The sequence below is a fragment of the Myotis yumanensis genome, unplaced genomic scaffold, assembly GCF_028538775.1.
Source record: "Myotis yumanensis isolate MYYU_CA2020_CCGP unplaced genomic scaffold, mMyoYum1.0.hap1 SCAF_6, whole genome shotgun sequence".
Taxonomy (NCBI): Eukaryota; Metazoa; Chordata; class Mammalia; order Chiroptera; family Vespertilionidae; genus Myotis; species Myotis yumanensis.
Window position 1 is genome coordinate 46,432,087 of NW_027223757.1, and position 15,100 is coordinate 46,447,186.

General features: G+C 39.4%; 1 protein-coding gene across 1 annotated transcript; it reads left to right on the forward strand.

The window, feature by feature from the left end:
- The first annotated feature begins 309 nt into the window (after positions 1-309).
- Positions 310-6,974, forward strand: NDUFAF4 (NADH:ubiquinone oxidoreductase complex assembly factor 4). The gene is made up of 3 exons (XM_070419303.1): positions 310-505; positions 1,001-1,104; positions 4,989-6,974. Exons 1-3 carry the CDS (start codon positions 370-372, stop codon positions 5,271-5,273), a joined length of 525 nt encoding a protein of 174 aa, XP_070275404.1. The 5' UTR covers positions 310-369; the 3' UTR covers positions 5,274-6,974.
- Positions 6,975-15,100: the final 8,126 nt, after the last annotated feature.

The following is a 15,100-nucleotide window of genomic DNA, read 5'->3' on the forward strand; positions in this document are numbered from 1 at the left end:
CCCGCCCCTCCGCCGTGAGCCCCGCCCCTCCGCCGTGAGTCCCGCCCCTCCGCCCGTGAGCCCCGCCCCTCCGCCGTGAGTCCCGCCCCTCCGCCGTGAGTCCCGCCCCTCCGCCGTGAGCCCCGCCCCTCCGCCGTGAGCCCCGCCCCTCCGCCCGTGAGCCCCGCCCCGGAGAGCGGCGCTCCTTTTGCTTCATTGGAGGAGGCGGCGCGGCGTGAGCCCTCCCGAACGCTAGGGGGCAAACGGCGCGCGCTCAGCTCCCGTTCTCCTGGTCGATCCCTGCCTTGCGCATGCTCGGTGTGTCCCGAGGTCGCCCTTGCCGGGTTTCCCACGTGCAGCGTGAACCTGAGGGCATCATGCTGTGAAGAGATGGGGGCCGCGGTGGTTCGCGCGATCAGGAACTTCAACCTGGAGAACCGGGCGGCCCGGGAGATCAGCAAGGTGAAGCCCTCTCCCGCCCCCAGGCACCCCTCCACCAAGAGCCTCCTGCGGGAGCAGATGAGCGGTAAGTGGTGCGGAGGCGCGCGGGGCCCGCTCGCGGCTGCCGGAGCGGGTGGTGGGCGGGGCCGCGCGGGTGGCTGTGGGTTCCGGGCCGGGGTGGCCCGAGTGGGCCGCAGGGGCTGGGTCCGCCGAGCGCGGGCCGGTGGAGCCGCCGGGCCGGTGACATTGAGCCGGTCCCTGAGGCCCGCCTTGGCGTGGCGGCTCCGCACCTCGCAGTCCCGGGGGTGACGTCCCGCGAGTGCCCCCGCCGCCGCGGTCCTCGCCGGCGTTTTGTCCGCCCGGTTGGCCGCTGGCGACAGGGACTCCCGGGCAGCGGAAGTGTTGAGCAGGTGCCTCCGCAGAGCGGCCGAGCGTGCTGGTTTGCTGTAAAATACTTTCCGTGCCGCTCCAGCGATTGTTTCTTAACACAAATAGCGACTGTCGTGTGTTAAGTGTTTAGGGACTCAGAGGGCATTCTTACTTGTTTTTAATTTTGTTGACATTCTTTTTCTTTCCTTAGGCCAAGCGGATATTGAGGGAGAAATTGGTAGGAAAGATGACAAATTGCTGTCATTACTGAGAGATGTGTACGTTAATTCCAGAGATCCGGTGTCTTCTGCGCAGGTAATGTGTGTTTTCATGCAGTAAAGAATTCAACCTTTTTGGACTCCGGGACAACTATCAGAGAAGTGTGGCAGGTGGTAAAAGGGAGTGAGGTGCTCTGCAGCTGTGACCTGTCCGTGTGGTCGCGACCAGAATACAGTGCACTGGCAAAGTTTAAACCCGGGGTCTAAGCAAGGCTCACAGGCCTCGGTGCATTGGATATTTACCAGAATTCCAAAAGATTTGTGGAACTATTGATTGAATGCAGCTGTGTGAATTATTTTATATCATTTCAGAATTTGTAAGATTTGGCAAGCTACTTGTACTGGTTGTCCATTTGAATGACCAAAGGAGAGCTTTAATACTGTTTTCTTGCCCAGCTCACGTGGCTCAGTGGTTGAGCCTTGACCTTATGAACCAAGAGCTCACAGTTGGATTCCCCATCAGGGCACCGGCCTGGGTTTTGGGCTCTATCCCCAGCAGGAGGTGTGCAGGAGGCAGCCGATCAATGATTCTTATCATTGAAGTTTCTCTCTCCCTCTCCCATCCTCTCTGAAATCAATAAAAATATATTTATTGATTTACCCTTCAGTGTATTGAGGCATGTTTTAATTTCAGGGATTCTTTTAGTGGTGTATTGGTGGTGTTTGTTTGATTTTTAAGAATATGTTCAGATAGGATACGTAGAAGAATACATTGAGAATGGGAACCTATGTGTAAATCTATATATAAATGCCAGATATAAGTGCATTGTATATAGTGATGAACAAAATAAACCTAGTCCTTGTTCTCACAGTGCATACAGTATCAGGAGGGACACAGGCATGAAACAAATGAGCAACTACAGTACGTAATTACTGATCTGAAGGAGAAATACAGGCACTGTGAGTGTATCAGGAGGACTTGTTTGAGATTGGAGGATCAGGGATGGTTTCTGAGGAAGTGACATGCAGGCTGACGCCCGAGGGATGCATGGGAGTTAACCAGATGAGTTTGTGGGGGCAGGAAGGTTCTAAGTAAGGGGAAGAGTTTGATTAAAGAAGTGGCAAGTGCCAGTGACAACTTCCAGATTTTTTTCCATTCTAAAATTCTCTTGTTCTGTCTCTCTCTGGATAGGTAATAAACTGACAAAGATATAGTTATTAGTATACTTTTCAATAGAAAAGAAAAATAAAGCTCATGTGTAAAATAAAGTTTGTACATTATTATATGTAGTAGAAGTTACTGGGTTTAGGTATCACCAAGTGCTCACATAAAAAAGATAATGGGAGTTGATGTTCATGTTCTTTGTTATTTTTAGGCAGAATTGAATAATACTTCCATAAACGTTGTTTCTCTCATGTTAAATCATGCATTTGAAAAATGGCTTTTGGAGAGCAAAAAAAAAAAGATTTTACATGTAAAACACGATATATAGATACAATGCATAAAGAGATATATAGTGGTGTTAAAATTTAAAGGAGTTATTAGGAAAGTCTAAAAAGGTTCAAGGGAGAGTGATAAAAAAGGTTGAAGGTACCTATTTATGTTCTTTGTCCCTTTTTTAAACTTTTCGGCAATTAATTTGTGATGTCTCTAGACATCAGTGATACTGTGCCTATCATATACCAAATAATTATTTTTAAATTAATTAATTGTCTTATTGTTTTTTACAGACAGAGGAAGGGAGAGGGAGAAACACTGATGTGAGAGAGAAACATAGATGGGCTGCCAGGGTTTAATAAGGACAGTTTTGAGAGTGGGTTAGGAGAGAACAAAATGTGTTTTATCGCAAGAGAATACCAGTTAAGAGGCTTTTGCAGTAATTTCTTCAAGAGACATTGGCTTGGACTAAGGTGATTTAGTAACTAGGAGAGAAGTGAATGGCTTTGAGAAGGATTTAGGAGGCAGTATCAATTGGATTTGGTCACTGATTGGATATTGTGAGTGAGGGAGAGGGAGGTGTCAGGTATAACAAGACATAAGAGAAGCTTTGAATTTTGGAATGGGATATGGGAGGTAGGTGGTGTTAGTCACTGAGATAGAGAATATGGGGCTAGAATTAGGTTTTCGGAGGAAAGGGATAAATTCAGTTTTAGACATGTTGATTTTGCGGTGCCTGTAGGTTATCTAAGTAAAGATGCCCATTAGGCATTTGGGAATTTGGGTCTGGAAGTAAGGAGAAAGTCTAGGTGAGAGGTCACATTTGAAAGTAATTAACATGTAGGTAGTACTGAAACTGAGGGTGGCATGTGGGATTACTTAGGAAGAGTAATAGAGTACAGGGTGAAAGGAGGGCCCAGGCCAGAACTTGGGGTACACTAACATTTAAGCGGCAGCTGAAGGGAAGGAGTCCACAAAGAAAACAAAGAAGGAGCCACTGGAGAGAAAGATGGGAAACTAGGAGAAGGGTGGCATTGAAACCAAGCTTCAGGTGCTCTAGTGAGTTCCAATAAAGCCTGAAAAGTGTCTTATGGATTAGAAATTTAAAAAAAAAGAATTATTTTTGTAAAGCTTAACCAGAAGGAAAAAAACTGGTCATAAAGGATATTTTGGGTTTGGGTTTGTGGATGTTTTTAAAGGTGACTACAGTATTTTTGCATTTGGACCAAACAGCAGCATTAGGCAGGATACAAGTGAAAGCAAGAGGAAAAAAGGGAATGAACGATTGGCATAGTAGGTAACGAATGAAATACAGAGCACAAATTCAAGGATTAAGGTTGGATGGTACAGCCTCGATTTAATGGACTAAATTTCTAGTCCATGCGTCATGCAAAGATTAATATCCTGTTAACTTTAAAATGCTTTTAACCAAGATTTACTTATAATTAAATTAATAGGCTTTTTTTTGTTATTAATTCACTGTTATTTTTAACAAATTTTAGTGAAAAGGCCATATGCTGGAAAAAACACTATAGTAATTTCACTGACATAAATAAATATTACATATCTGCAACTGTAGTTTACATATTTAAATCCAAGAGTCACAGCTTGGGGAATGATCACACTTCATCACTGGAGGTTATGGTTCCGTTGTCTGTGGCATGACTTTCTGCAGCAGTTTTAAGGCGGAAGGCCGATGTTCCCATGTGAGCTAAGCCACGCCCCAGCCTTGTGCATTTGTTTGCTCAAGGTGACTGGTTAATGCACACATTTACTAGACCTAGTGAGTCTAAATTTAAAATTATAGTAATACATATAAAAAACTTTTCTGTGAAATTAAACTTTTCATACATACTTAATTTAAATTACACATGTCTACATAAGTAAAAATAGGTAAGCTAATTTGTCAATTTTTTAACATATGTATTCAGAAAACCTACTTTACTGTATAATGGACTTTCAGCTTTAACAGACACGTCCTCACCCAAATTAGCCTGTTATAGCAAGGTTTTACTGTATAGACAGGTGAAAAGATGGGTGTGCATAAAATGTTTTATTTATGTTTGTTGGAGTATTAAATTAAAAGCATTTGTTTATTTTCTCTGAAGAGGGAAAATCTCTGGCAGTATTTAAATTCATTCCTCATGTTTGGAGGCCTTGAATATGAAATGCAAAACTTAGAATCAGAATGGAGATCATCTAGTAAACTTAGGACAGTGTCAGAGTCCTGCCCTTTTAAAGTAGTCTTAACCTAATCCAATTGTCCTTTTAATATACAAATGAAATAATGGGAATAGATGGTATACATTCGAGTATTATTTTCTAGAATTACCTGAATTTCTTCATGATGGTTGAGCTATAGTGATTAAATGGTGATGTGATTGCCATTGAACTGTGGCTCATCATAATGAGAAAATGTAGTTTGGAGAAGCATGTGTAGTATTTATTTGAAGGAGAATAGTGGAGATTTGAGAAGCATGTCTGTAGATGTCAAATCTTTTCTCATCTTGAAAGCCTTTTTTGTTTTTGTCTTTTGACACTAGGACAAAGATGCTGGAACACCTCAAGAGCCAAAGGAGTTCAGATTGCCGAAAGGCAATCATTTTGACATAAATATTGAGAACATTCCCAAAGGCAAAGTTTCCATTGTAGAGGCTTTGACACTTCTCAATAATCATAAACTTTATCCAGATAAATGGACTGCTGAGAAAATAGCAGAAGAATACCATCTAGAACAGAAAGATGTAAATTCCGTTCTCAAATATTTCGTTACTTTTGAAGTCAAAATCTTCCCTCCTGAAGACAAGAAAGCAATTCAATCAAAATGAAGGAACTCTTGGAATTACTTTTCCTATCCCCATGCCCTGTTTATTTTCTCATTTTTAGCATATTAAATTATATAAATTACTGAATGTTTAAAGCTCCCTCCTTATGAGTGCATCCTATTTATTGACCTCTGCTGATAGAATAAATTTTGTTTTCAACTTTAATTTGGTTTAGGCATGTATGTATTCGGGTGTAATATCAGCATGACTAACAGGTATATAAATTTATTGCACATAAAAGAGTTAATTTTAAGTTATTTTAAGCATATCAGCATTTAAACTGGTCATATGACCTCTTAGGAAATGTCCTGAATCCCTTATTTGACACTTAAAGTTTAACTTTCCAATTCAGGTGGTTAGTTTATTCTTCCTATGGAATAGTGAAAGTAAGAGCTTTCCTGACTCTTATGACTGACATTTTCTTGTTAGGGAAAGGGAGGCTTGACAGTGAGGTAGAACAACAGTATTTCCCAACTAAAGGCGGACAGGAAACTGGATACAAAACCAATAGAAAATACATTTTTATTACTACAGGGAATAAGAATTAGTAAGGCCTTTTTTAAATTTTATTTTGAAATAACTTAAAATTATAAAAAAGAATTAGTGTTTTAAAATTTTAGCAAATCTGTACTTTGACAAGCAAACAGGTAAGTCCAAGAGCTTTCATAGAGGCAGGCAGTAGTGGAAGCCATCTGAAAAAAGAAAAAAAGAAAGCTTCTGGATTTACTGTGAAAATATAAGAAAATTTTAAAGAATGGTTAAATCAAAGAACCATGATAAATTTGGTGACCAAATATACATACTTTCTCATTTAAATGCTGGTTGAAAGAAAATAGCAAGTGGAAGCATAAAATGTGATCATTGGAAGGGACTTGGGAAATTGTTGCTGCATTTAACAAATTTATGAGCACAACACATACTAGTACTAGGGTCTTGAGCAAAATTGTATTAAGTTCAACTCTGTTATGTTATTACATGTGAGATTTTGGCTGGATTGTGTAACCTCTTTGAGAATGATTTCCTCTATAAATGATTGTAATGCTGTCTTAACTCTAAGGGTTACTGTGAAGATAAAAATAATAAAAGACAATAAATATGACTTTCCTTTGCAGTTGAGAACAGAGGCCTAAGGAAGTTTCATGACCTATTTACAATTATGACCTTGGCTTAGAATTTAGTTTTCATAATCCTGTTGTATTTTTCTGCTGCGCCAATAAGAAGCATATCTCAAAAGGGCATAAGGTGTATATTGGGAAATATGGTAAGAAAAATTCCAGGTTATCACTGTCTTTCTGAAGGAAGATAGACATTCATTACTTCCCAGTTAGTCCCTTAGAAATAGTGTAAGAGATGCTGGCACCTTCAGCATGATTTTGGAATTAGGCATTTTTAATACTAAGAGCAAAATTGACAGATGGGAATTTTAAGCATGTTTTTAAATGCAGTTTCATTATGTGACTATACCTAGTTTAATTAAAAATAGTTCTTTTTAAGAAAAGATTCAGTATAAAATTACATTTTAAAACTCTGGTAAATCAATCATCAAAACTGCTATCCTTTATCAAATAAAGATCAATACTTGAATCACTAATACTGCTATTTCTGAGCCATTTTTCCTATTCAAATCTATACTGTGGTTGGGCAGCTGTAAAAATGTGGCTGTTATGTGGTGTCACATGATAAAATAAAGTACTTCCCATATCATTCATTGGCCTATTCCTGTTTTTTATTACATATAGGAGAGTGTTTGGGTAGTAGTGGTATCACAGAAAGAGTAGAGTTAGACCCAGAAAACCTGCCTATAGATCTCAGCAACACCACTAGCCATGTGATTGTGGAAATGTCCTTGACTGTAAAAAAGGTAATACTTGCTAACATCTTAAAAGCAATTCTTGTACTAGGCACTGATCTAGGTACTTTATATGTATTAGCTTGCTTAATATTTACCACAGGTCGAGGATAAGTACTGTTAACCACATTTTACAGGGAAAATTAAAACATAGAGATCTAAAGTAACCTTTCAAAGCTGCCCTTGTAAGTGTTGGAACCTGCATTTAAACTCTAGTATGATGATTTTCAACTCCTCATCTTATGGCAAACATAAACTACTAAAATTCTGTGGCAAACCCAAAAAATATATTTGTTCCTGATCAGACAAGAAAAATTGGTTTAATTTTGATTGATTTATAAAAATTAAGTAATTACCTACCCATTTTGCTCCAATGTGACTTTAAAAACCAGGTGCTAACTTATACCTTACATAAAAATAAACTCAGAATGGTTAAAGGATTTAAACGTAAGACGGGAAGCCATAAAAATCTTAGAGGAGCCCTAACTGGTTTGGCTCAGTATAAAATTACATCGGATAGAGCGTCAGTCTGCGGACCCAAGGGTCCCGGGTTCGATTCCGGTCAAGGGCATGTACCTTGGTTGCAGGCACATCCCTAGTGGGGAGTGTGCAGGAGGCAGCTGATCGATGTTTCTCTCTCATCGATGTTTCTAACTCTCTATCCCTCTCCCTTCCTCTCTGTAAAAAATCAATAAAATATATTTTTTAAAAAATCTTAGAGGAATCCATAGGCAGCAAAATCTCAGACATATGCCAAAGCAATATCTTCACCTATACAGCTCCTAGGGCAGGAGTGGGCAACCTTTTTGTGAGTGCATGCCAAAACCAGCAAAATCTCTGACTCAAAATTCTTCTGTGTGCCAACCCTAAGTTTTTGAGAACGTGTTACGCCTACTTGATATCTCTTAAGGTGTACGTATGTGAAGAACCTTGAAGAAATAATAAAATTCATTTGAGCGACAAAAACACAGTATATGATGATGAAAAATACATTTATTTTTTTAATGTATACATGTACACTGATAGAAAACTTTATGACTCCGTTTGATATTATCAGTGGGACTTTTGCTGCTGCATCACTGATGACAGAGATTTTACATCAGGTTTATATTTCATGACCTTCAGAGATATGCACGAGCTACTACTTTCATCCCTCAGGCTACGCCTATTACGAGGCTTAACAACATTCATCACTGAGAACAAAGATCCACAAGCGTATGTGGATGAAAACATGGAGAGTAACGCTGTTGCAAAATTTTTTAAACAAAAAATTTTCTGGAATGGCATTCCAAGTCCTCAATAGTTCGTTTTCGACACTTCTCTCTGGTACTCCTGTCTCTAATTGCTTTTTTTCAATGTTTTCCAAGTCAACTCTAAGGTCAATAAATTTCTGCTTCCAAATTGAGCTACTCTGAATTTCAATCAACTGCATTTCAAAGTCAGCCATGTCTATCCATGAAAACATTTGTAAGTTTAGTTCCTCCAGTTTCATGCTGTCTGGAAACCTCATGAATTTTGCTGTCTCTTCCATTTCTCTGAATTTTGTAAATCTTGAGAAGAACTGCTCAATAGTTGACTCGATGATGTTTAAAAATAGCTTTTGAAGGCTTTGGCAGTCTGTTCTGTCATCTTTTGGGAGGTCTTTGATGTGCCTCTTGAGGTTTGGGAAATATCTAAATCTCTCACCATCCGCATGCCTCTTAAAGACTTCCAGTTTCTTTTCAAAAGCCTGTATGTAACCAAACATCAAGTGTCTTGCCAGTTCCTTGTAATTTAACATTTAAGTCATTCAAATGTTCACAAAAATTGTAGATGGAAGATTATAGGAGAGGGTTTTGCGTGCCAGCAAAAGTTATTGGTGTGCCATGTTTGCACGCGTGCCAGGGGTTGCTCACCCCTGTCCTAGGGCAATGGAAACTAAAGAGAAAATAAATAAATGGGACTACATAAAAATAAAAAACTGCACGGCAAAGGAAACCATCAACAAAACAAGAAAGCCCACTGCATGGGAGAACATATTTGCAAATGTTATCACCGATAAGGGTTTAATCTCCAACATTTACAGGGAACTCATACAACTTAACAAAAGGAAGATAAACAATCCAATAAAAATAATGGGAAATGGATCTAAATAAATACTTTTTGAAAGAGGACATACAGAAGTCCAAGAGACATGAAAACATGCTCAAAGTCACTAATCATCCAAGAGATACAAATCAAAACAACAATGAGGTACAATTTCACACCTGTCAGAATGGCTATCATCAACAAATCAACAAATGACAGGTGCTATCGAGGATGTGGAGAAAAAGGAACCCTCGTGCACTGCTGGTGGGAATGCAGACTGGTGCAGCCACTGTGCAGAACAGTATGGAGTTTCCTCAAAAAACTAAAAATGGACTCCCATTTGACCCAGTGATCCCACTTCTAGGAATATATCCCAAGAAACTGGAAACACCAATCAGAAAGGATATATGCACCCCTATGTTCATAGCGGCACAATTTACAATAGTTAAGATTTGGAAACAGCCTACGTGCCCATCAGTAGATGAGTGGATTAGAAAACTGTGGTACATCTATATGATGGAATACTATGCTGCTGTAAAAAAGAAGGAACTCTTACCATTTGCAACAGCATGGATGGACCTGGAGAGCATTATGCTAAGCAAAATAAGTTAGAGAAAGATAAATATCACATGATCTCACCCATTTATGGAATATAATGAACAACATAAACTGATGAACAAAAACAGAGACAGAGAAGCATCAATCAGACTGTCAAACCTCAGAGGGAAGGCAGGGGAGGGTGGGGGTAAGGGGGAGAGATCAATCAAAGGACTTGTATGCATGCATGTAAGCATAACCAATGGACACAGACACCAGGGGGGTGAGGGCATGAGCAGGGGGGTAGGGGGGCAATGGGGGGATAAGGACACATAGGTAATACCTTAATCAATAAAGAAAAAAATAATAAAGCATTTTAACACAGTATTCAAACAATTTTTTTAAAAAATTAGGTGCCTATACTGTATATGAAAATTTCTGATACCAAGAATTAATCAGATTAAACCTTATTATGCAACGTGACCAATAAGATGCAGCTCTATTATATGACCTATATATTTATGGTTCAAGAATCCTGTTATATTTATTCACATTGGATGGCTATTGTACTGGCTGTTGTCACATTTTTATTTGACAATCTAAAGGAAGAGTTCAGTGCCCCTGACTAAATAGTCAGGTATTACAAGTTTTAAAAAAATTCTTGCAGAACACTGGTTGAAAAATTGCTGCCTTAGTACGTTATTTTTAAAACCTTGTGCTCCTAACTACTACACATTATATTGCCCCTCTGGGATTATAATGATTAAGTGAGGTGACATGTGAGGTGCCTGGTACATATGGAGCCAGGACTACACAGTGACCCCTGTGAGAATCACCTGTGGAGCTCTGGAAAAGTACATGATTGAGCCCCATCTGCCATGATAGACTGGTTTAGTAAGTCTGAGAGACTCCTTTGTTGATGGGCTCTGGATCAGGGATGGTTTTAGAATAATTAATTACGATGCACCAGACTATCCAAACGATGTATGCTGACTCTCTGTGCAGGTTGCGTATCAGTATTGTCTGGGTCTAAAGTTTCTGCATCATGAAGAGAAGAAGAAAAGAATTCCTGGAGATGAAGATTTGGGGTCAGCAAGGTCAGGAGAAGAGGAAAGGAGGTCAATCATAAAGTAGGCAGAACAGGGATCCAGGAAGTTGATAAAGGAAAAGCAGCCCAAGTGGGTGGATTTGGCAAAGTTCTACCATAAACACGCCACCATATAATTTATTGCCCAAACGGGGACACTTGGGAGTGATAAGGGCACCAATTATATTAGGACAACAGGGATAATAGCATGAACTGGAATGTCTTGAACAAACTAGGCAGTATGGTCATCCTAACCACAAAGACAATAATGGAGGTCTTGAAGGCCATTTGGGAACTGGATGCAACCCTCTTATCTCCAGCAACACTGAACACTCAGAAATGAGCCATCTGTCCCAACTAACACTTGTGAATGGACATCCCCTCCTCCATATTTCTCCATGCCCTTAAACACCAAGAAAAGGAGGGTGAGGCCCTGGACAATCGGTGGTGTAATGAGAAAGCTTCTGTACTCGTACATGGAAGGTTTGAACTGAAGTGGCTCAAAGCATGCTGAATTGGGATTGTGCCTAAAGACAGCTTGTGTACAAGCTGAAAATATATAGGAAATGAGCATGTTAAAGGATTAAAATGGTTTGATTTATCTGAAATAGCTATCACTTATTGCTTGATAGCTGCTCTTACCTTACTAACAGGATTGGATTACTTGTTAGGAGAAATGATGAAATATTAGATCTAAATCCCTATATAAAAACCAAAGCTTTACATTCAGAGCTTTTGGGTCACTAATTCCAGGGTTCTTCTCTGTTTGCCATTGTCACTGCTCTAACAATAGAACTATGTCTTGGGAGCACATATGCATGGGATTGGAGGAAAGAGGCTTACCGGTTAGAAGAACAGGATTCTGAGCAGACATGGAGTTGTGTAATTTTTAATGTAATGATGATAAGTAGGTAATATTGTAATTACTTCCTGTGAGGAAAAAGGCAACATATTGGTCATTATAAAGATGAATAATTTGGGGACAAGAATTTAGTCAAAATAGGTTAGCTAGTACGTGGGACTTGAGAAGTAATCCCTGAGATGAAAGGAAATCGATAACAGTGTACAGTCTTGATGACCAGGAACATTTCTTGATTGCATGAGAGACCATAGCCCTTAGAAAGTTGTCTGATTTTGAGAAAGGAAAGCCACAACAATGCCATCTGACTGACAATGAACTCTGCTCATGGTTCTGAAGCAAGTAAAATAATAAAAGGATTTATGTGTGGGATTGATTACTGACATTCACATCTGGACGTAGAGGGGACACTGAAGTAAATATAATCAATATTCATTTCTAAAATAAAGTCTCAGTCCATTTTCTTATTCCAGAAGGATAATTATTTATTAAGTTTAATGTGTATATATATTTGGTAGTAATAATTCCATTTAGAGATAATGATTTTGAGCAATTTTGCTATTTTAGTGTACTTTGTAGCATGTGTATATGGGAAATATCATAGCCAGATTTTTAAAAATTAAAAATATCTTCCTGCATTTCAAGGTACACAAATACCATCCAATAACTAAACAACTATATAATGGAGATGAGTATTTTAGAATGATCTATAATTTGCTTTCATTTTTCAATGATGCTTATTATACAACAGTATGTTTTGGTGTAACATTTAAATTTTACTTTTCTTTTAGTTTACCTTTTTTAATATATGGTATTATGATTTCATATATGTTTATATGGGTTAGTTAGTATATAAACAGAAGTTGCTTTTTAATTCCCCAAATAAGAAATGATACAAATGGGCTCCTATTTATTATTTAGATTACTATTAGTGCATAGAGTATGCAACTCTTTATTAACTTCATCCATTGCTCCTTAGGCCATTATTCATTCATTACTCAATAATTTCTACAGCAGCCTTCCTGCTCCTGCTGCTGGTCCACAACTGATGCTATTATTTCAGATAAGGAGCTAGGAAATATCACTAAAATTTGCCTTATCGAAGGAAACATTGAGAGAGAATAAGAGAGCGGCAAAGACAGAGAAAGAATGGGAGGAAGGGAGGGAGGAAGAAAAGAAATTACTTTTTGCTTTACAGACATCGCAGAATTACATCACCAAAGCAAATGAGTAAATGGCCTCCTAGTTATTCTTTTTCCTTATGTTGCTGGCCATGGTGCTTCTGGAGGAATAGCAAAAGGTAAGATAAAAGGTTTCCAAAGGCCCAGATTTAAGAAATTCTGATGCCTCAAATTGACATTCTTATCAAGGCCTTTAAATATAGGGTGTCTCCCAAAATGTATACACACACTTTCAATAATTATAAAGGCAGTGTTTATTAAAATACACTTCACTTTTAAAATTAAGCTATCAGCTGTTAAAGTATATATACAATTTTTGGGGACACCCTGTATTTAGGTTGCCACATTCTATTTTTTAAGAGACCCACTTTTAGGTAGGTCAAATGTGTGACCCACTTTCGAATATAGATATAAGATTAATGTCATGATTTTGTAAAACTTTCTCTGCTTACACGTAATTTATTAAGCAAAAGGAATGCAGACATTTAAACTTTGCTTAACAAATTTTAAAAGAGAAGTGGCTTTTCAAATCATTTCCTCAAATTGTTAATTATTTATTCATTCATTCATTCACCACAATTTTTTACTGATCTAGTTACTGTGTGCCAGGCACTATTCCAGAAGCTGGGGATACAGCAAGGTAGATGACAAAGTCTCATGGAACTTGCAGTTGTACAATGTTAGCTGCCGTTTCAGTTATCTTTCGCTCCATAACAAACCATCTCAAAACCTAGAAATTTAAAACAACAACTCATTCTTACCCTTCATGGTTGTGCAGATTGTTGAAGCTCAGCTGGGCGGTATTCCCTTGGGCTCTCTCATATAGTTGCAATTGGGGTTGGTGTTATCTGAAGGCTAAATTCATCTCATCACCGCCTAGAGTCGACTCTAGGGCCTAGAATAATATCCAAGTTCCATGCCTGCTTAATCTCTCCAAACTAATCTCTCATGACTTTATCAATGTGAATTCTAGGTATGTATTTACCTATGACCCAAAATGCCAAAAAAAAGAAAAGAAAAAGAAAGAAAAAAAAAAAAGCTGTCTGTGGTTTATTGAATGGCAATTTAGTTCCATTCTGTTTCATGAATTTACTGAGTATTTATTGAGTGTAAGTCTCTGAGCTAGGACCAGAGGTAAGAGTTATGATGAGAAATAAGCATAATTCTTACTTCCTGTTGGAATAAGAGAAGTGTATAAATTATCCCGTGTCAGGGTGGCATAAGAAGTATAAACTATGCAATGGGAAATCAAAGGAGAGAAAAATGAGAGCCCTCCTGAGAAGGGCTTATTTGCCTTCATTGCTGCTGTCACAAGGAGAATGAAGCTGCCATTTACAGGGGAAATCATACTAAAGTAATTAGTTTAGAATTAAGGTTCTGGAGAGTCCACTCCCTTTATGTGGCTGGTGTATTTGGTGATTGCATGCAGGTCTTCCACTCCTTGTGAACACACTTCTGATGCTGGAGGAATTAATGGGCCAAACTTTCCAGACACGAGTGGGAATGAGACTTTTACAATATCTCCAGAAAATGAATTTTCTGAGACTTGCATGGGAGGATGGAATGTAGAAGAAGGCTTTATTTGTGTAAAGTTACATTTCTCGGTTCCAAAGCCCCTGCCCCTTAGGCCAGTCCTGGAAGAGGGACAGCTGGGAGTTCAGCAGAGCCGGAAGCAGGGCCAGTGTCCAGAGTTTCTGTTCCATGTTGCAGCCGGGTATTGTTCAGCATTCAGGCCAGATTAAAGTCTATTAGTCCATGTGTGGAGTCCCAAGAGGGCCGGAGCTGGAGCGCCAAAAGAGAGAGAGAGTAAACTTCCTTTGTTTGGAAGTTTATATATTTAGATTTCTGGCTTGCATTGGCCCTGCCCATCTTGGCCACTGACTTGCTCCCAGGCGGGATTGATGGTCAAGTACCTTCCCCTGTCACTCAGATCTTACTGGGCATGTGTCTAAGCTGCCTTTGTCCAGTCCCTTCCCCATCAGTGAGCAGGAAACAGACTTGGAGTGTTAAATGCAGCTTTTGGCAAAGCTGAACAAGTGGTATTTGGTCTCGCCTTTTACCCCTGTCCAGGTTATTACAACAGTATTACGTCCACGTTTCTGGAGAGGCTACTGCCTTCTGTGTGGCTTTGATTTTCCCACGCTGGGAGACACTGCTTCCATTTCTCTGTGCTGCGCTGGTGCAGCGCAGGCTGAGACTCACCGAGACACTCACTATGGGCTTTGGTGCAGTGTGCTATCCTGAGAGAGC

What these genes read in the sequence shown, in the direction of transcription:
- NDUFAF4 (XM_070419303.1), top strand. Translation starts at nt 370, where the DNA reads ATGGGGGCCGCGGTGGTTCGCGCGATCAGGAACTTCAACCTGGAGAAC. An exon ending in CCTGCGGGAGCAGATGAGCG is followed by an intron (nt 506 to 1,000) that starts GTAAGTGGTGCG and finishes TTCTTTCCTTAG; the next exon opens with GCCAAGCGGATATTGAGGGA. An exon ending in ATCCGGTGTCTTCTGCGCAG is followed by an intron (nt 1,105 to 4,988) that starts GTAATGTGTGTT and finishes TTTTGACACTAG; the next exon opens with GACAAAGATGCTGGAACACC.